Source organism: Vulpes lagopus, chromosome 9 (genome assembly GCF_018345385.1).
Source record: "Vulpes lagopus strain Blue_001 chromosome 9, ASM1834538v1, whole genome shotgun sequence".
In the NCBI taxonomy this organism is placed as follows: Eukaryota; Metazoa; Chordata; class Mammalia; order Carnivora; family Canidae; genus Vulpes; species Vulpes lagopus.
Genome location: NC_054832.1, coordinates 24,838,593 through 24,860,651, shown reverse-complemented (window position 1 = coordinate 24,860,651; position 22,059 = coordinate 24,838,593). Strand labels below are relative to the sequence as shown.

At 32.2% G+C, this 22,059-nt stretch overlaps 1 protein-coding gene across 3 annotated transcripts in view; it reads right to left on the bottom strand.

Annotated features, from left to right (window-relative positions):
- Positions 1-22,059, bottom strand: part of CSMD3 (CUB and Sushi multiple domains 3) — a 1,188,176-nt gene that overhangs the window by 1,041,157 nt on the left and 124,960 nt on the right. For all 3 annotated transcript variants that reach the window (XM_041769740.1, XM_041769741.1, XM_041769742.1), the window contains exon 2: positions 20,717-20,939. In XM_041769740.1, coding sequence (XP_041625674.1) covers positions 20,717-20,939 — 223 coding nt within the window. The remainder of the gene's footprint in view (positions 1-20,716; positions 20,940-22,059) is intronic.

Here is a 22,059-nt window from a genome sequence, read left to right as displayed (position 1 = left end):
TTGTTTTAATTTCCATTTTTGTACATCCTTGGTAAATAATTATTTTTAAGCAACTATAGACTTTTTTTAAAAAAAAAGACCTTATTTATTTATTCATGAGAGAGAGAGAGGGGGGGGGGGCAGAAGCAGGCTCCATGCAGGGAGTCCGACATGGGACTGGATCCCGGGACTCCAGGATCATGCCCTGGGCCGAAGGCAAGCACTAAACAGGTGAGCCACCCGGGTTGACCAAGCAGTTCTTTTTATAATAGAATACTATTAATAAATAAATAAATAAATAAATAAATAAATAAATAAATAAAATAGAATACTATTATGTTTAATAGTTCTTTTATAATAAAGACAGTATTAAAACTAAAATAATTATCTTGTTTAGGTTGTCTGTGCTTATTTGAAAAAAAAAATTGTAAAATAGCTATTTGTGTTACACTGCCCTAATAAAAGAATAAAATATGTGACACTGGCTTGGCAGATGAGAATTGGGTTTGGGAAAATAAATATCACAGGCAAGAAATGTAAACATTGATTTTAGGCAGTGGTACAGCACTTTATGAAGCATTCCCCTCCCACCCCAGTAAGTCTGATGGCTCATGAGTTTACGAGACTTTACTTCTAGAGAAAATGTCTACAAATTCCAGTGAGTATGAGAAAAAGTTGCCTACTTTTAGAAATATTTTACTAAATGTTTGCCCTTAAAGTAGACTGTAATGTGGATATATATTACAAGAAAAAAAAAAAAAAGTTCAAACACTATCTGTCTGGTTTTTAAGCAGAGATCAAAAAGAAGAAAGTTTCAAGAGACTAGCCTTCCAAAACTGGAAGCACCAACTTTTTCTGGATACAAATATTATTTAAAAAAAAACTGAGAAAGGATCAGAGAATGCGGAGACTCAATTTTATTAAATAACAATAAGATTAAGAGTGCAGGATGCCTTGGTGGCTTAATGGTTGAGCGTCTGCCTTTGGCTCAGGGCATGATCCTGGAGTCCCGGGATGGAGTCCCACAATGGGCTTCTGACATGGAGCCAGCTTCTCCCTATGCGTATGTCTGTGCCTCTCTGTGTGTGTCTCTCATGAATAAATAAATAAAATCTTTTAAAAAATAAGATTAAGAGTGCCATCCTCTCAAAAAATTCTCATATTTTCTATGACTCAAGGATAGCCACCAATAATTTGAGAGAAAAAAAACAGATGAGGAATAATATTAAAAATGACATTAAAATTATGTTAGAAGAGAAAATCCAAGACTTTGAATATAGTTATTGACATATGAGACTCTTGGAAAACAAAATGATCACAGGCTTACGGAATTAGTGTGATTTATATTGCCAAATACATTGCAATCCAGGATAAAAACAACTTTTCAGTGAGTCTTAACACAGATTTGAATCAGCAGGAAGCTCTGCAGGCCACATAAAAAGACATGCTCCTAAACATCCACCTCAGCCATAACCATGGAGGATAATAATTCCCATTAGTCTGAAATATGATTATCCCCCAACAAATAAATATATTATGTACAAATAAGTAGGAGTAGAATTAAAATGAGTTCTGCCCTTCTCGTATCTCCCTCTAGATTATATCCTGTTTTTGTCAACTTTACACAAATAGTTCTTTATAGACACAATGGTCTATTCTGATAGTTTCCATTTTATTTCTTCTCATTCTCTCCTGAACCCTTTTGTTTCAAACTGACTTTTGTCCCATTGCTAGAAAACACTGCTAGAAAAAAATAACTTGTATCAGTTTTAAATGACCTCTGTATTTTCTTTTTTTCTTTTAAAATATTTTATTTATTTATTTATTATTTATTTTAAAAGATTTTATTTATTTATTTATTTATTTATTTATTTATTTATTTATTTGACAGAGAGAAAGAGAGAGAGCACACACAGGCAGATGGAGAGGGAGAAGCAGACTCCCTGCTGGGCAGAGAGCCACATGAGGGGTCAGATCCCAGACCCCTGGTAACATGACTTGAGCTAAAGGCAGATGCTTAACTGCCTGAGCCACTCAGGTGCCCCTGACCTCTATATTTTCAAATCCAATGGAAAATTCCTAATTCTCGTGGCCACTTGAGGACGGTGTGGTCTCTGCCACTTCCTTCACTTTGCCCCTAAGATACCTTGCTCACTTAATTTCCTCTTATTTCCCTGGCCTCTATCTTCTGTATCCTCCTCTGCTGCCTCTCTCTTATTTCCTTTGTCTCTATACCTGGAGTGGCCATATCTCAGTCCTTAGACATATTTTTTTCGGAATCTAAAAAATGAAAAACATGAATAAACAAACAAAAAAGCAGAATCAAACTTATAAATTCAAAAACAAACTGATGATTGCCAAAGGGGATACAGGTGGTGAAATGGGTAAAATGGGTGAAGGAGAGTGTGAATATAGGTTTTGGGTCATAGAATAAGTAAGTCATAGGAATAAAAGGTACAGCATAGGGAATATCATCTATGATATTGTAATAGCATTGTATGATGGCAGATGGTAGCTACACTTGTGGTGAGCATTAGCATTATATATAAACTTGTAGAATCACTATGTTGTATACCTGAAACAACATAACATTGTGCCTCAGCTATACTCTAAAAATGTTTTTTTTTTATTTATCCTCATGCAATGAGAAAAATACAAATTCAAACCATGACACAGCATTTTATAACCAATGGATTGTCAAAATTAAGATTTCTGTTAGCTATCAAGTGTTGAATATGTCCAACATAGAGACACGTATTATAAATAAATTTTTATACATTGCCAGTGGTACTGTAAAGTGATGTGACCACTTGGGAAAACAATTAGCCTTACATAAATTTGGATAAATCTGAACAATTTTATCTTCTTTATACATTGAGTTGGCCCTTTACTGAGATCTGAGAGAATCTCTTGTACTCTGTGCCATAAGTTTACTCACATATACAAGTTTACTCAAGGCCACATTATTGTGGTTGAAAATGAAAAACAACACAAATGAATGTCTTCTAGAAAATAGACAAACTGCATTATATTCATAATTATAATATTTGCATAAGATTGAAAGAAAATGGATAAACTACAACAAAGTGCAATAATTTGGATGACTCTTAGATATATTGAGTTGAAAGGCAAGTCTCAGAAAACTTAATACTATGATATATGTTTTATAAAACTTGAAAATAAGCAAAACTTAAATTTATGTTGTTTACAGACACATTCATGTATGTTTGAACCATATATATATATATATTTTTTTTTTTTTTAATTAAGGAAGAGATGGCCTTAACATGGGAATATTTGTTATTGGTGAGAAGTTAGAGTAAAGCCTAGGAAGAAGTGGGGAAGAAACATTGTCATTGTCTTGGTTAAGTGTCAGGCTTATTGGTGTCCATTCTAATATAAGCCTTCATAAATTGTATGTTATGTATTTTCTATTTTTATGTACAAAAATATTTTTAAAAGAGTATACAGGACATTCATGAGGAAATAGTGACCCATTAAATGGTGCTTAGTACTAGTATCCCAATAGATCTGGTAAGCAATGGTTGTATTAATATTGCTTTTATTTTAAGTTGAGTATTTTCCAGCATTCCTACTGCACCCCAAAATAATTTGACTTTTGTAACTAGAAAATAATATTTTAAAAATGAATGAAATGAGGCTGCTATGATTGGTTCATGCATTAAGAAAAATTACCACAAATATAATTGGTAGCTGCTCCGACAAGTTCCATATTCTATGCATATTTTAGTCCTTCTGTCCACCAAATACAACAGGATTCTGAAATTTTATTTTGATATTCAAATACCTCAAAAAATCAATTTTAAGATAAATATTATGCAAATATAATGCATTAATTTTAATATAGGTTAAGGATAACAGTATTTAATCACCTGATTTTGCCACTGATTTTGCAAATCTTTATGTTTGTTGTATGTGTGTGTGCAGATTTATGATCCCTTCTATTTTCCAAGATTAATCCTCTAAATCTGCATGTAGAGGATCCCCAGGTGGCTCTGCGGTTTGGTGCCTGCCTTCAGCCCAGGGCGTGATCCTGGAGTCCCGGGATCGAGTCCTGCATCAGGTTCCCTGCATGGAGCCTGCTTCTCCCTCTGCCAGTGTCTCTGCCTCTCTCTCTCTATGTCTCTCATGAATAAATAAATAAAATCTTAAAAATAAATAAATAAGTAAATCTGCATTTAGTAAAGAACATATTTAGAAAATTATCATGTATATTTTTAATATTTGATTTTAATTTTTTGTCTCCCCAATCTTTATCCCAAATTAATATTATAATATATTATAAAATCAAATTAAGATTTTTAAATACCATTTTTGAATTTATACATAGCTAACCTTTAGTTTTTTGATATGGCATTTAAAAATGCAATTGAAATGTCTTCAGGATTTCTAATGAATAATATGTGCCATGCACTTAATCAATTATGTATGTTTTATGTTGATAAATTTAATTTTTTTCTATGTGGGTTAAATATCTTCTGCTATATTTTTTTTTAAGATTTTATCTATTTATTTATCAGAGACACACACAGAGAGAGAGAGAGAGAGAGAGAGAGAGAGAGAGAGAGGCAGAGACACAGGCAGAGGGAGAAGCAGGCTCCATGCAGGGAGCCCGACATGGGACTCGATCCCTGGTCTCCAGGACCACACCCCGGGCCAAAGGTGGCGCTAAACCGCTGAGCCACCCGGGCTGCCCATCTTCTACTACCTTAAAAACAGCAAGCTTTAAACATTTATGAAGGAATATTTACTTCTCTTTTATAAAATAATTTTTATGACAAAAATATATAATTTAAATATTTATGACTAATATATACTTTATGACAGGTGATTTTTTTAAAAGTAGACTCTGATATAAATATGAGCCCTTTAATATTCTTGACCTTTCAATTTGCATTTAGTAAAGTGACTTGGTAAAATAAATGATCAGTAAAAGTTCTATGATTCTGTAGTTTTCTAGTTAAAGCAAAACTTCTAATCAATCATTCTAATAATGGTATAGTTGAAATGTAAATAAATGTAACTAATGAGTTGTGCTATTGTGATTCAAACTTCAGTTTCCTGAAAATCTAATTTTATGATTTTGAAGAAATTATTGATCTTTCTGAAAATTAACTTTCTCATCTGTGTAATAGGCATATTGGGGAGAATATCTGAAGTGATATTATGATAATTATATATAAAGAGCCTGACATAGTGTACTCAGAAAAAAATGATCCTTTTTAATAGATGTAGAGTATTTGTAGCTTCCCTTAGAATATCATGTATTAACTAATTTAGATGAATTCACAAAGAGTTCATCTGTGATGCCTGGTTTAAAAATTCCATTCAGGGTTTTAGATTACTATATGAAATTGTTACTGAAAACATTTATATTTTTAAGAACATCTAGTTGCTTTCTGTGAGAAAAACCTGTATTTTGATTAACCCATTTTAAAAATGAAAAAAAATGAATGTTTGAGGCGAGTACTAAGTGACTTTCAAAAGAAATATCTCTAGTTCGTGACTTATAACTGTGTATAGTCTGCTTTTAAAATATCTACTGTTAAAATAATAATAATAAATAAAATTAAAAATAAAACATCTACTGTTTTCCTGAAAGCAAGATAATGGCAGTAAACCTTTCACAGATTTGCTAGAAAAGATTGAATAAATATAATTCATGGAACAACGGGTTTAAACTTGCTTGTTGACATCTTTTGTTTTATGATTTAACCCCTGTTTTAATGGTTTAATTTAGTCTGTTTCTTTAGTCAAAGCCACCTCAATTCTTTTTGGCAATGTGCCTAGTATAAACAACAAATGATTGTGTGTACTCTTGAATCCTTGCCTTACTCAGATTTGAAAGAGTCTTTCATGTTGACAAAAAGTTCTAGAAACCCTGACTGTCTTTGAGATCTATCCAATCATTAGTTTGAATGCTCCAAAGTGAGAAATAATATTGAATGAGAAGAGTCATTAACTGCCTAAGGTGCATCAAAATTTTAATTGTTTTTTTTTTCTAATTTACTTGCATGCCCTACGGTGATGCCATAAGTCTTTAGTAAATTAAAGTGTTAGAGAGGAGGGTACTAACCACAGTATAACATCTTTTTCAAGCATGTTCATAGAAAAACTCACTTCTACTCTCAATTTTTGTGTTTTCTGAAGTCTGTATTTTTTATAGAAGGCTATTGCCAATGATATAGTTGGATTAACAGTAAGCAAAATCCACATTACCATTTGGAGATCTCATTAATATTACACATAAATAAGAAAAACCTCGTATTGTTTCTCTTTATTTACAGCGGAAACTGTTGTTAATATCACATGCAATTTACGTGTACACATACACACATAAATCATCTATGCCAGTAGATCAAACACTTAGAACCTCTGAATTTCACAGACATTTTATTATACAAGTGAGATAATCAGGATACAAGGACTTGCTCTAACTCTGAAGGAGGAAGTCTTCAGAGACAAAAGATTGGGTTAGGTTGTATCATCTCAATCAAACCTAACAGCCCTCAAATTGGATTTGGAGTAGAGTTCAATCAGGGGTTCACTACTATAAAGGCACATTCTATAGCCATTTGTTTCTATGGTCTAAGTCATTTAGATATTTTTCTAATAGTTTTTGTGGGAAAGTTGTTCTCTATTTCAATATTACACTTACAGAAAAGGAGGCAGATCACTGTATTGCAGTATAAGGGGAAGCAAGTAGGATGAGGAGAGATTTTAACATGACTGTTAGGAAGTTAGATGGGAAATTCAGGAAGCAAGGGAGACAAAAACAGAGACAAGATTAATCATGTAAGAAGAGAACGACAGTGGTTGCTCAGGAACATTTATGGGGACACTGCCAACATTTTCTGAAGGAGGAAAGGTTTACCAATTGCACAAGTGGGAACTCAAGCTATGGATTGTTCTTTATTCATTTTAATTGCTATTCCTTCATTATGTCCCTTAGGTTTGTGGATTCTATGGTATGTGAAGAATTGAGTGAGCTTGTAAAACTAAACAAGAGGTTGTGACAAGATGTATTACATCAGTTATATATATCCCTCAAAGTACTGAGAAAAAATACTGGTAAATAAATGATATTCAATAACAATAAAGGAATTAAGTGCAGAAAATTTAGCCACAATAAAGAAGTATGTTTTATAACTGAGACCAAGAGTGATGAATAGAGTATGAATAGAAGTATTATGGATAATCACAAAGTAAAACAAACAAAAACAAAAAACAAGGGGTAGTTTTACAATAGAAATAGAAAAAATAAGAGAGCTTTGCCTAGCAAAATTTGGTTAATTAAGTAGTCATTTTTAAAAGCTTCTTAAAATATGCTTCATTGTAACTGTGCTCAGTCATCTAAGTGGCCAACTCTTGATTTCAGCTCAGGTCATGATCTCATAAGTCCTAAGATTGAGCCTCCTCAAGCTCCATGCTCAGTGGGAGTGTGCCTGAGGATTTTCTCTCTACCTCTCCCCCTCCGCATCTCCGCACTCTCTTTTTCGCTCTTTCTCTCAAATAAATGAACCTTTTAAAAAAAAATACAAAAAGAGCAACCATTTTAGAAACCTGTTTGGAAGTATTTTTATGATATCAAACATAGACTTGCCCAATAATCAAACAATTTTACCACCAAGTATTTATGACAAATGAAAATGCATCCTCAGAAAGACTCGTAGGGAACATTGATTGCATCTTTATTCAGAATATCTCCAACCTTTAAAAAAAAAATCCAGACTTTCTTTAACAGGAAAACAAACTATTCAGGTGGTGAAATGTTACTCCACAACATAAAAGAATAAACTGTTGACACAGCAGTATGAATCTCAAAAACAATATGCTTAGTAAAAAGACCAGATACAAAAAGTATATAGGGTAGTATTCAATCTTTATGAATATAAATATAGAAGGGGCAAACTAATGCATGGGAAAGCAAATTATTACAGTGGTTCCTTCAAAAGTGACTGGAAAGGAATAGCATATGACTTTCTGCGATGATGAAAATATCCATATGGTCATAGGGAAGTTACATGAGTTTATGCATGTTTCAGCAAAACCTTATTGTAAAAAAAACAGAAACAAAAACACCTAATTGTACACTGAAGATGTAAATATTGAGCTGTAGAAAATTAATGCCACAATTATACATTAAGTTTTGATTCTAATGTATATTAATGTAAAAAATTCAAAATATACCTCAATGTTTTTTAGTAAGTCAACATTGAGAACAAGGAGTCCATTTATAAATATGCTGATGCTTAAAGTTTGTCTCTATTGATTTAGGGCCATTATTTGGAAAATAAAAGAAAAAAATTGTTTAGAAAAAAATCAAATGATTTTTATGGACTCACATAATTATTTTTATATCACATTGTTTAACTTTAAAAAAAACATTTTTGTTCTTCACAATCCTTTTATATTATTAGGTATGTAAACTTAGACCATGAATTTGAAAATTTCAAAAATAAACTTCTATGATATAGTTTTAATTATTTGCAGGTCTAATTTACTGAGAGTGGACTTAGGCGATATTCATTTTTATAATGATGTTCTCTCCCAGTTTAAATTTTATTTTATTTTTTTCCAGTTTAAATTTTAAACATTAAATCACTTACTACCTAGTATATATCACAAAAATATTCTTAAAATTTGGAAGATATATAAAGTAATCAGAAAATTATTTTTTTCTAATGTCTCTGGGTATTCAAGGTGAAAGTCTTAAAATTCAAAGACTAGTAAACAAGATGGAAAAATCCTCATAGTCCCATCATCATAAAATAACCAAAATTTTCATTTTGGAGTAAATCTTTCAGTTCACAAGTATACACAGATACAAATGCACAAGCTATCTTATATTATTATACATGTTGTCTTACAATCTGGTTTTTTAATGCTAGCCAGACATATTTTTTTGAACCTTTTCTCCATCCATAACAAATTCTTATAAGATTTGTTATCTAAATGTTGAATTTTCTCCATTGGTTATTAGTATCTATCATATCATAAAAGTCATAATTTTGCTACTTTCAACAAAACAGCAAAAAAATTCCATATCAAATTGGAGATGTAAACATTTTATTCATTTATTTACTTACTTATAAATAATATTATTTATTATTAATAAGTTTAATATGATAAATACCTTATGCAGTTGTCCTTCAGAAATAGTGCATAGACTAACATTCCCACTACTCACATAGGAAAGTACCTAAATAGCCTCACCAACAGTGTTTACAATTGTTTATGTCTTAAACAGGTTTTTGAAAAAAATTCTATTGCTACTTTCATTTGTTTTTTTCAGACAGCTAGCAAGATTTATTTTTACTAGTTTCTTATTTTATGTTAGCAATTTAACATCTTTCTTTTGTGAACTTCCCATGCATATTTTTGCATATTTCCATTCATATGACTATAATTTTCATATTTTTAAGTTATTTATATATTAAGTACATCAAGACTTTTTTGGGTTTTTTTTGTTTTATACATATTTAAAATCATTTTCTTTGATAATTATTTAAATACTTATTTTGTTTGATGTATCCTTTGATCATAGAAAATATTTTCATTCATGGTGTCATATCTTGTAATCTTTTTATACTTTGGTTAAGTTTTATAATGATAGGAAATTAAATTTATGTAAATGAATTTTGAGAAGTTATACTATGTTAGCTACTTTAATTTTCTCAATAATTTTGTATTTTCCACTGTCTTTAAATATAAAAAATTCACATTTTCATACAAAATAATTTTTTCTTAAGATGGAATGGAATCGAGTTATATACAATGATGTTGCATATTATGTAACTTGTTATTCATGTCATATCTACTTCTATCACAGAATTCACTATATCAACAAATGGTAACTTTTTGTTAGTTGTTGACAGATTCTGTTTTCCAAAGAGTAGCTTAAAGTGATCCTTTCAGATTCTAAAATATAATAGGGTCACGGTTTATGGGAATTGCAAAAATTGATGGGAGAAATTTAAAAAGGCCCTCCTTGGGGAATGGGTGACGGGCACTGAGGTGGACACTTGACGGGATGAGCACTGGGTGTTTTTCTGTATGTTGGTAAATTAAACACCAATAAAAGTTAATAAAAAATAAATAAAAATAAATAAATAAATAAAAAGGCCCTCCTTGTTGTGAATGCAGTACAAAATGCATCTCCTTTCCCCACACTGAAATAGTACCATAGGTTGGGGTAGGGTCATGAACCTGGCTGAAGTAGCACAGGCTGGATTGCTGGTTCCAAGGCCTGGGAACTGTGCAGTGCAAAAGACTGATTATGTTGATGGTGGTCCACGTTAGATCATGTCACATCTCTATTCAAAATTCTTTGATGGGCTTTTAGCTTACTCAAAAAAATTCAGTGTTTACAAGACTTTGTATGGTCTTACCCTGTTGTATCAACTTCTCAGGCCTTATTGTGTATTCATCTTCACACACATGATCCACAATTAGGATGTTTGTCCTCATTGTTCCTTTTCCTTGGAAGTCTCTCACTTCCATTTTTCATCCCAGCTTTTGCTGGTTCTATTCAACTGGCCCAGACCACAACATTTGAGTGGAAAAATCAAATTTCAGTGATGTTACCATCTTGGAATAAAAGTTTTCTACCATCTTCCCCTAAAGAACACTGATTTAGACAATTGTCCATAGATGAGATACCCTTTCTAGAAGTCCAGGAGTCTAGCAGAGATGTTACAGCACACAACTGGAGCAAAACAATTTAAGATTGGATGCATTAAAGAGGGCAAGAAGAACAGTTTCACTTAACCTGTGTCATTCTTTCCTCAAGATGACACAGCTGAGGCTTCTTAGCTCTTGATTTCTCTCATGGGAAGAAGTGAGAATATGTGAATGACAGCCCAGATTTCCCAGCTTGTAGGATACTTCCAGAAAGATCCACTTCTTTCTCATCCTGCCCAGAACAGTGGGGGACAGAGATCAGTTGGGAGATGGGAAGATATGGCCCTCAAAAGGCATCAGAGGGATATAGAGTCTGCTTATAGCACCATGGACTCCCCAGGAATTCTTCCCATGAGCTGGTAGGGATGCCTCACCTACAGATGCTCAACTGACCCATGCACCCCCAGAACTCCTCACACTTCCCCTACACTCACCCCCATGCCATGATTGGCTGTCTATGTATGCTTCTGATAGCAAGCCTTTGCAGAGGGCTAGTGAATACATGTGGAAAGTTGGCTTTTCTCTGAATATCTGGAAGAAATCATTAAATTGAGCATTTAGCACCACCCTGGGGAAAGTAAAATTGAGGCTGTCATCACCTGGCCTTGCTTTGAAAAATTGAGAGCAAGTATGCAAGCTTAAGAATTTCACCACAAGAGGTAACAAGAAGAGTAGAGTTAGTGAACCAGATAAAAGGGCTGATAAGGCCCCAGAATTCCTAGAAAGGCTGATATTTGTCTCTTGAAGTCAGTCAGTAAAGACTGGAAGAGGTGACTGCTTTCTCAAATTTGAAGATACTAACACAAGTTTCCAAGGAACATGAAAAATCAAGGAGAAAGCACAATACCAAATGAACATAAGATGGTTCAGTGACTATTCTCAAAAAAAAAAAAAAAAAGATCTGTGATCTGCAAAATAAGTAATTCACAATAGCTCTTTTAAGGAACATTAGTGAGTTACAAGAAAACACAGAAAGACAATTCAAGGAAATAAAGAACACAATAATGTGAAGAAAATGAGTTTAGCAGATAGAAAACATGAAAAAAATTAAAATCTGGAGCTGAAGAAGACAATGAGTGGATGGAAAAATATAGTAGAGAACATCATAAAGAATGGATCAAACAGAATAAAGAACCTGTGAAACAGAAGACAGGTCCTTTGAAATTACCCACACAGAGGTAAACAAAACAAAACAAAACAATGAAAGCCTATGTAAACTATGGGATACATTAAGTGAAACAACTTATATATTATTGGAATCGCAAAAGGAAATCAGAAGAAGAAAATAGAAAAAAAAAACTTATTTAAAGAAATAATGACAGAGAACTTCACAAGTTGGTGAGATATTTTGAAAGTCAATTTCATGGAGATAACAGGTAATCTCAAAATTTCAACCCCAAACAATGTTTCTCTGAGACACAAAATAAAACTATTTAAAAATCAAAGAAAAGTAATTTTAAAGCAGCAAGAAAAAAATATCCTCATATAAAAGTATACCCACATAAAGCTATCAGTAGACTTCACAGCAGAAATATTGCAGACCAGGAGAGAGTGGGATGAATATGTGAAGTGCTAAAAAAAAAAAAAAAAAAAAAAAAAAAAAAAACCTGCTAACCCGAGAATACTTTACCAGACAATTATCCTTCAGAAAAGGGGACATAAAGATTTCCCCCAAGTAAACAAATGTTGAGGGAGTTTACCACTACACCTGCCTTACAAGGAGTTATGAAATGAGTTCTTCAAACTGAAATGAAAAGATGCTAATTAGTAACATGAAAACATATGAAAATACAACACTGGTATAAGTAAGTATATAGTTAAATTTACAATTCTTTAATATTATAGTGTAGCTATTATAAGGACTTAATCTTCAACTCTTGTTAAGATTTAACCCTAATATAAAGGATAAGAGACAAAAATATTACAAATGACTACAGCTACAATAATTTTTTAATGGGTATGTAATATTAAAGGTTGTAAAATGTGACATAAAATGTGGGGGACAGTAATAAAGGATAGAGTTTTTATATGCAACTGAAGTTGTCATCAGCACAAAATAGACTGTTGTGTATATAAGATATTTTAAGTAAGCCTCGTAGTAATCACAAAGTAAAAACCTATAATTGATACCGAAAGATAAAGAGAAGGGATTCAAGGCATACCACTATGGAAAATTTTCAATTTACAAAGGAAGACAGAAGAGAGTAAGAAAGGATCAAAGGAATTACAAAATGTCAGAAACAATTGACAAAGTGACAGATCTAAGTGTTTAACTATCATTACTTTAAATCTAAATGGATTAAACTCTCAGATTAAAAAGGAATAGCATGGCTGGATGTGTAAAAACAGGACCCAATTATTTGCTATCTACAATAAATATACTTTAAGAATACACAGAGACCTAATGTGAAGTAGTAAAAAAGGACATTCTCTGGAAATGTAAACCAGAAAACAGCAAGGTTACCTATGTTTTATTAGATAAAATGGAGGTTAATTCATAATTGTAATAGGAGGCAAATGTCATTTATAATGAAAAAGGAGTCAATACATCAACATGTTATAACAATTGTAAATATATGAACACTTAATCTCTGAGCACTTAAATATATTAAGCAAATAGTGACTGATCTGAAAGCAGACATACACTACAATAAAATCATAGTAGGAGATGTCAGTACTCACTTTCAACAATGAATACATATCCGTACAGAACATCATTATGGACACATTGGACTTGAACTATACTTTAGATCGAATGGGCCAAATAGATACATAGAGAACATTCTATCTAATGGCAACAGAATACAGATTATTCTCAAGCACACATGGGATATTCTCCAGGATAGATAATAGGTGAAGTCATAAAACAAGTCTTAATAAGTTTAAGAAGATTAAAATCATATTAGGTATACTTTTTAAATTCAGTAATATAAAACTATAATTCAATAATAGGAAAAATACTGGAAAATTTATAAATATGTGGAAATTAATACACTCCTGAACAATTGATAAGTCAAGAAGAAATCAAAAGAGAAATATAAAAAACCTTGAAACAAACAAACAAAAAAGGAATCATAACATAACAAAACTTATCAGATAAAGCAAAGCAATTCTAAGTGGAAAGTCACAATGACAAAAGCCTACATTAAGAAAAAAGAAAAATCTCATATAAACAACCTAACTTTATACCTCAAGGAACTAGAAAAAGAACAAACTAAGCCCAGAAGTTATCAGAAGGAAGAAAATAACAAATTTCAGAAGATAAATGAATGAAATAGAGCCCAGAAACACAATAGAAGGATCAACAAAACTTAGAGCAGATATTCTGAAAAGATAAATAGAGTTGAGAAAACTGTAGCTAGACTAAGAACAAAAGAGCAACCATTCAAATAAATAAAATCAGAAATGAAAGAAGAAACATTACAACTGATACCACAGAAATGCATAGAGACTACTATGAACAATTATTCACCCAAAAAATAGGTAACCTAGAACAAAATCTGAACAAATAAAAAGCCCATAATCAGATGGCTTCCTGTTGAATTCTACCAAATATATTAACTAAAGACAAGTCTTTTTAAACTCTTGCAAAACATTGAAGAGAAGGAAAAACTTCCAAATCTTATGAGGCCATCATTACCCTGTTACCAAAGGCAGATAAGGACAACACAAGAACAGGAAACTACAGGCTAATATCCCTGACAAATATAGATTTATAAATCTCAACTAAATACTAGAAAACTAAAGTCAATAGCACATTGAAATATTATACACCATGATTGTGAGATTTATCCCTGGGATGCAAGGATGTTTTAATATATTCAAATTAATCAATGTGATACATCACATTAATATAATGAAATATAAAAATTGTATGATTATTTCAATAGATGCAGAAAAATGCATTTGACAAAAATTCACATCTATTCATGATAAACATTCTTAACAAATTAGATACAGAAGGAACATAACATAATAAAGTCCATATAGGACCACCCCACAGCTGACATCATACTCAATGATGAAAGGTTGAAAGTTTTACTCTAAGATGTGGAACAAGACAAGGTTGCCCGCTCTCACTACTAAAATTCAACACAGTATTAGAAGTCCTAGCCAGAGCAAACACACAAGAAACAGAAATAAAAGGCATTCAAATGTGAAAGGAAAATGTAAATTTATCTTTGCATATGATATGGTCTTATATATAGAAAACCCTAAAGACCCCAACACCCTGTTAGACCTAATAAACTAATTCAGTGAAGTTGCAGATAACAAAATCAATATACAAAAATCAGTTGCATATTTATACCCTAAAAATAAACTATATGAAAAAGAAATAAAGGCAACAATACCATTATAACAGCATTGAAAACAATAAAATACTTTGGAATCAATTTAACTAAGGAAGTAAAAGACTTACACACTGAAAAAAAAATGACTTTAATGAAAAAAATAAAGACACAAATAAATGGAAAGCTATCCCTTGTTCATGGATCAGAAAGAAGAATTAGTATTATTAAAATGTCCTTAATACTCAAAGTTATTTGTGCAGTCCATGTAGTCCTTTTCAAAATTCCAATGGCACTTTTTACAGAAGTAGAAAAAGCAATCCTAAAATTTATATGGAACCCCAAAAGACCCTGAATTGTCAAAGCACTTCAGTAAGAAGAAGCATGAGAAAAAAACAAAGTTGCAGTAAGAAGAACAAAGTTGGATGCATCACATATCCTCCTGATTTCAAAATATATTACAAAAAAAAAAACAAAAAAACAAAATATATTACAAAGCCACAGTCATTAAACCAGCATGGTACTGGTATAAATCAGACACATTAGACCAAAGGAACGGAATGGAGAACCAAGAAAGAATCATCCACCACCACCGCACAGTAAATTAGTATTTGATAAGTGAGCCAAAAATAGCCAGTGGGGAAAGGACAGTCTCTTTAATAAATTGTGCTGGGAAAACTGGATAAATATGGGATTTCTGAGTGGCTCAGTGGTTGAGCATCTGCCTTTGGCTCAGGGTGTGATCCCAGGGTTCTGGGATCGAGTCCTGCTTCGGGCTCCCTGCATGGAGCCTGCTTAGCCATTTGCCTGTGTCAGTGCCTCTGTGTGTGTGTGTGTGTGTGTGTGTGTGTGTGTGTGTGTGTGTCCCTCATGAATAAATAAAATCTTTTTTAAAAAACCTAGATAAACATATGCAAAGGAATGAATCTGATCTGTATCTTATACCACAAATAATCCAATTAAAAATGAGCAAAGGACTTGAATAAACATTTTTCCAAAGAAGACACAAAAGTGCTCAATAGGTAAACTAAGAGTTACTTGACATCACTAATCATCAGAGAAATGCAAATGAAAATTATATCACCTCGCACCTGTTAGAATGATTAGTATCAAAAAAGAAAAGAGATAACAAGTATTGGTGAGGATATCAGAGAAAGAAACACCTGTGTAACGTTAATGGAAATGTACATTTGTTCAGCCACTATGGAAAACACTATGGATACTCTTCAAAAAATTTAAAATAGAACAACCATATAATCCAGCATTCTATTTCTGGGCACATGTCCAAAGGAAATGAAGTCACTATCTTGAAGAAATAACTACATGTTTATTGAAACTTTGTTTACGACAGTTAAGAGATAGAAACAACCTAAGTGTCCATCAATAGATGATAAGTCAACCACTAGTGTTACATATCACTTACATATGGATTTTAAAAATTCCTAGGGGATCCCTGGGTGGCTTAGTGGTATTAGCATCTGCCTTCAGCCCAGGGCGTGATCCTGGAGTCCCGGGATTGAGTAGCACATCAGGTTCCCTGCTTCTCCTTCTGCCTGTGTCTCTGCCTCTCTCTCTCTCACACTCTCTCTCTGTCTCTCGAATAAATAAATAAATAAAATATAAATAAATAAATAAATAAATAAATAAATAAATAAATAAATAAATAAAAATCAAGCCTAACTCAGAGGAATGGAGTAGAATGGTGTTGCCAGGGGCTGGGGGTTGGGGAAATGGGGAGATTTTGTTGAAATATTATTAGTTTCCAGTTATAAGAGAAAAAGTCCTGGGCATCTAATGTATGTCAAGGTGATTATAACTAACAATACTGTATTTATACACTTGAAAGTTGCTGATAGAATGAGTCATGGACATGGCAAGTATGTGAGGTGATAGAGGTGTTAACCTTATTGTGGTAATCATTTCACAGTATGTATATGTATATCAAGTTATCATGTTGTACACCTTAAACTTACACAATGTTATATGTCAATTATCTTCATGAAACCAGAAAAAACTAAAACAGAGACTCTCTTAGAGCTACCTGTCCTCCTCAGGTGGATTTCTATTTCTGTATAGCAGTTATTTTTATTGCCTGTCTCCTCTAAGAAGAGTGTTTTTATGTTTACACTTATCTGCACTATATTTGCCTATTTTTTTTTGCTTTACATTATTAGCATTATTAATTCAAGAAATTTCATTGCAATTTAAGAAGATAAAATTCATGTTGTGGCCATTTATATACTAAAACTTTATGATAATTACCTCCTTTTTTCAATGACAGCCTTAGAAGTTGTTTCTTTAGAAAATAAAACATTATTAAAAACTTACTTTGTTTCTAACAATAGGATAAAAAAGTGTAAATGGAAACACCTTGATACTGTGATTTATTTTGTGTGTTGACTGGTCCTGAGCACTTTTCATGTCAATTTTATAACAGAGATTGGAATGAAACACTGTTTTTCTGGAATACTTTTCACCTATGGATGGTGATTGAGGCTGTTATCTGGATTAAAGCTAATGCTGAATTACTTATAAAAAGAAAAAACAATCAACTTGATCCCTTGTAATATGAGAATAATTAAATGAATTATAGTATAATTAAATATAAGCATCCAAGAATTTGATGATAAAAATTCTAGTCACATGTGAAATACGTATATTTTAATGTCGGGAGATTGAATAAGAACATAAATAGCACATGTAGTATGATCCTAAATATGTAAATAAAGTCCATAAGATTAAAATTATTTTTTTTTACTTTTGGTATAATTTTCTTATTGAGAAAATAAAATACATAAAAAGGAAAAGGAAGCTTAGAATTACTTCTATGCATCTAAGCGAGTTGTACAACTATGAAGCAATTCTCTAATGATGTCTTGGTGTACATTTAGCCCCCAATATCAAATTCTATTTAATAAATTAACAGCTCACAGGAAAACAAGCAGGATCATCAAAAATTGGAGGTTTAGAGACTACTTTGAAAGTATGAAATTGTGTTTGCCAAATCCAATATGTTTTTCTATTTATACAAGCAAGAATGACAAGACTTACAAACTACCTTCTCTGTTTTATGTAAGCCAGGTATAGCAAGCCATTAAAAAATATCTATTGGAGCTCATGGAAAATAAATAAATATAAGTATCAATTTACAAAGACAGAGAACAGCAGACATACCATAAAGACGTATTAATTGAGAATGTGAGAGAAACAAAAAGCAAGAAAATCATGAGTCAAATAGACAGACACAAAAATGAATCAAAACTGCCAGCAGCAGTTTCAACTTCTAATCAAACAGCAGACTTTGTATATAACACAGTCTGGAAGGTTCTGTAGGTTACATACTGGATTTTCTCCTCCCTGGTCTTACTAATTAAAATCAGCTGTAACATTACCAATAGTATTTCCTTAAACATAAAGACCATTATACATCCAACTGTGAGCAAAATGGTATAGAGTATATATTAAAAGACCATAAAACAAATACCACGAATAAATTTGTAATTTATCTTTTGGGTTATATCTTTGTATGTTATACATGCTTAAAAATATTTGTTTTGGGACACCTGGGTGGCTCAGCATTTTAGTGTCTGCGTTTGACTCAGGTCATGATCCTGGGTTCCCGGGATCCAGTCCTATATCAGGCTCCCTGCGAGGAGCCTGCTTCTCCCTCTGCCTATGTCTCTGCCTCTCAATCTGTGTTTCTCATGAATAAATAAATAGCATCTTTTAAAAATTTTGTTTTGTTACTTATCTTATTCATTAAATCTTGTCAAAGAAAAACAGGCTTTAATTCATATATAAATATTTAAGCCATGGATATTATATACATTATTTATGAATTATAAATTATGAATTTTATTTCTTTTTTTTTAACAAGCTTAAACTCTGAACTGAAACAAATCTGCATTGCAGTGATGATCCTGCCACTTGCTATTTTCAACAAAATTAACTTTGGGCAAGTAATGTAAGACTTATTTTCCCAGTTGTAAAACGTTGATGATAATAGAAATCTTTTCACATTGTTTGAGAAGTTAAATAATATAATGAATACAAAATACTTAGTGTCAGGTACAGGGGACTTTATAAATAATAAACGTTAGATTTATTGAGATTTCATTACATTGTAGCATCCACAGAATCTCTGTAAATTAAGTGCTATTATTCCCATTTACAAATTAGGAAAGAATGAGAAGAAAAAATTGATTTTCCCCATCTGACAAAGTCTTTTAACTTCCCACAGGCCACAATTGTTTCTTTAAAAAAAAAGGAGCAGAGGTAAAATAAAAATGCATTTTCTCATTTTCAAGTGGATCTAAAGAGAATAGATGCTTATGCAACCCATATTATCAGTGATTTTTATTGTTAGATTCTACCAGGTAGCATTGAGAGCTTTCTTTCTCTTTTCTATTTACACCAATTACATTGCACAAAGTGCTATTGTAAAGAAAATATACAAAAAAAGGTTTTGTCCTTTTACATACATCATTTTAGCCAACTGGGAACTCTAAAAATTATCTTTCTTATTTTCCTTTAGCCTATAATCTGTTTGGATGTGTACAGATGAACACAAATACCTACCCACCACCCCCACACACCATCTAGTATATACAGTGCCCTCTGTTTTCTATCTTGACTTAGTGCTATGTCATTAACAAAAGACATTCAGTTTTTAATGGTCTTTGCCATACTAATAAAGTAACAGTGTCAGACACATCAGCCTTATTGTATACTTCTTAGAGGGATAGATATTGAAAGACTTCATGTAAAGGGAAGAAGCAATTAAAAATACTCAGTGATTGAATATATAACGACAAACAAAACCTTTATCCTAATCAATCTAGTGAACTTTTCATTGCATAGAAGTGGTTTGAAAAAACTCAGACATTTTTAACTATCATTATGGTGTAAACATCCCCAAGTATGTAGAGAATCTTTTCTTAGAGTGTATCTGCTTAGAATATTTTGAATTAAGAGTTCCAAAACAGTTTACTACAGCTAAAAAAATTACTCACATTGGTAAAAATCTGAGGCTAACTGAAATATGTATATCTGGCATTTTGAACTTGGTTGAATTAAAGTTGATTTATATTTAAAAGGAGAATTTACTAAGACAGCAAAAATTTCTCATATGTTTAGACACCCTATTTTCCAAGAAGAAATTTTGAAGAACCACTTAAATAATAGACAGGTGTCAGTTAATTTTCCTGTTTTATCAAGTAGGTTGAAAATAATTTCAGTTGTATGGGCAGAAATGTAAATTTCCCAGTTAGTGACATAAAAAGGCCTACTCTTTAGATATTTAAATTTTATAAACCATACATATTATATAAAATTAATGTATTTTCTTATATGAATATTGATTTTTAAGTATTTTTAGCATATTGTAAATTAAAGTTGAGTAGCCACATTACACGGTATGCTCTCACTTTATCAACAGTTATGCTCATAAATAATAAAGCCTGAAAATAAGTATTTAATAATACAAAACATCTTTAACCTATATAAAGAGGTCATAATTCAATTTACATTCACTTTTTTGGAGAGATAATATTAATATACTAGCATTATGAAGCCAAAGATACTGAACTAACTTGTGCATGAGATGATATATTTCCAAATGAACAATAATTAAGTGGTGAATATGACGTTATTAAAATTGCACTACAAATGTTACTTATCCTTTGTAAAATAAACTTTATCCATAATGTATTTGCCCTCCATTCTTCCATTCAAAATGCACTAACCTTGTCCTAAAGTTTGTAGGATGAGGATGTCCATCATATAAGGATAAGTAGTCATATTCTTCTTCTAGAGCAAATGACTGAAATACAATTTGTATTCTATTCCGTTCTTCTGCTATTATTACCCATGTACAGTTTGCACCATTTGGATATCCGTATGGAAAACCAGGGCTTTCTATAGTGCCATTAAGTCCTTTTAAAGTTCCACCACATGTATAAATAAATCCTGCAACAAAAGACAAATAAACAGACATTAATGTTATATAAAGCACAAACAATCCAAGAGACATGTAATTTTGAAATTTTTTTTGTTTTTCTAAGACCTATATTACTATAATTTTGTAAATGGCAAGATCTAGGTAAATTTCTAATTTTCTTTTTTTAAAAGGTAAGACACTTAGCAAAATCATTGGTATTTATCATATATCTTATGGTTAGGAATTATAAACCAGTTGATGAAGTAAAATTCTCCACATATCATTATCCATTTCATGATCCATCAGACAACAAAATCTTAGAACACGATATCTTCCCTGAAGAAGTTTTCTATATAATTGTAGGCAATCATAACCAATATTGAAAATTAAATGATTTTAGTATGCATTTATGTCATAGAAAATTAACTCCACTTTCTCTTGGTAAAGTATCTGTTTCTTTCTCTCCTGAGGCTGGGGCTTGGCTGGATGTCTCCTGGGGTCATCATGCCTCTCAGCCAGTAGGTTGGGGGCTAGACTGGACTCGTTCTTTATCCTCTGCAAGTGCAGAGCAGGAGGCCAGCAGCAGGCTCAGGCTCTCAGCACTGGCTAACCATTGACATCGTTGGCCTCACTGGGCCTGGGAAGGAGTGAGGCAAGCCCTTCAAGTTCCCTGGAATAGCTTGCCAGCCCTGAGCCTCCACACCGAAAATGCAGAAACTCAGCCAAGGAGCTTTAGTTACGTATGGACGGTGACTGAGCCAAGCTACTTTCTGAGCTGCTTGCAGATCTCCAAGAGCCAGAGATGAAATGTGCTGCATTTTCCCGAGTCTTAGGATTCCTGCTTCCCTACTACCATAGTGATTGTTAAAGAGATCGTTTTATTCTTAATATTAAATCTCAGTTCCAGCCAAAAAAAAAACCAAAAAAACAAAAAAAACTTTTTTTTGTCCATATCTCTACCATGTAGCCAACGTACCTTAGGAAAATCCTTCCCACCCTGATTCTACCAGAAAGATAAATGGTTCAGATCTAAAAAAAAAAAAATCTAAGTAATCAATCTGTCTTTGACCAGAGTAGTTGGGCCAGGATAAACACAATCCTCAACTAACTATATCAGCATGAAAACTAAGGTTGGGAAGAAAATGTATT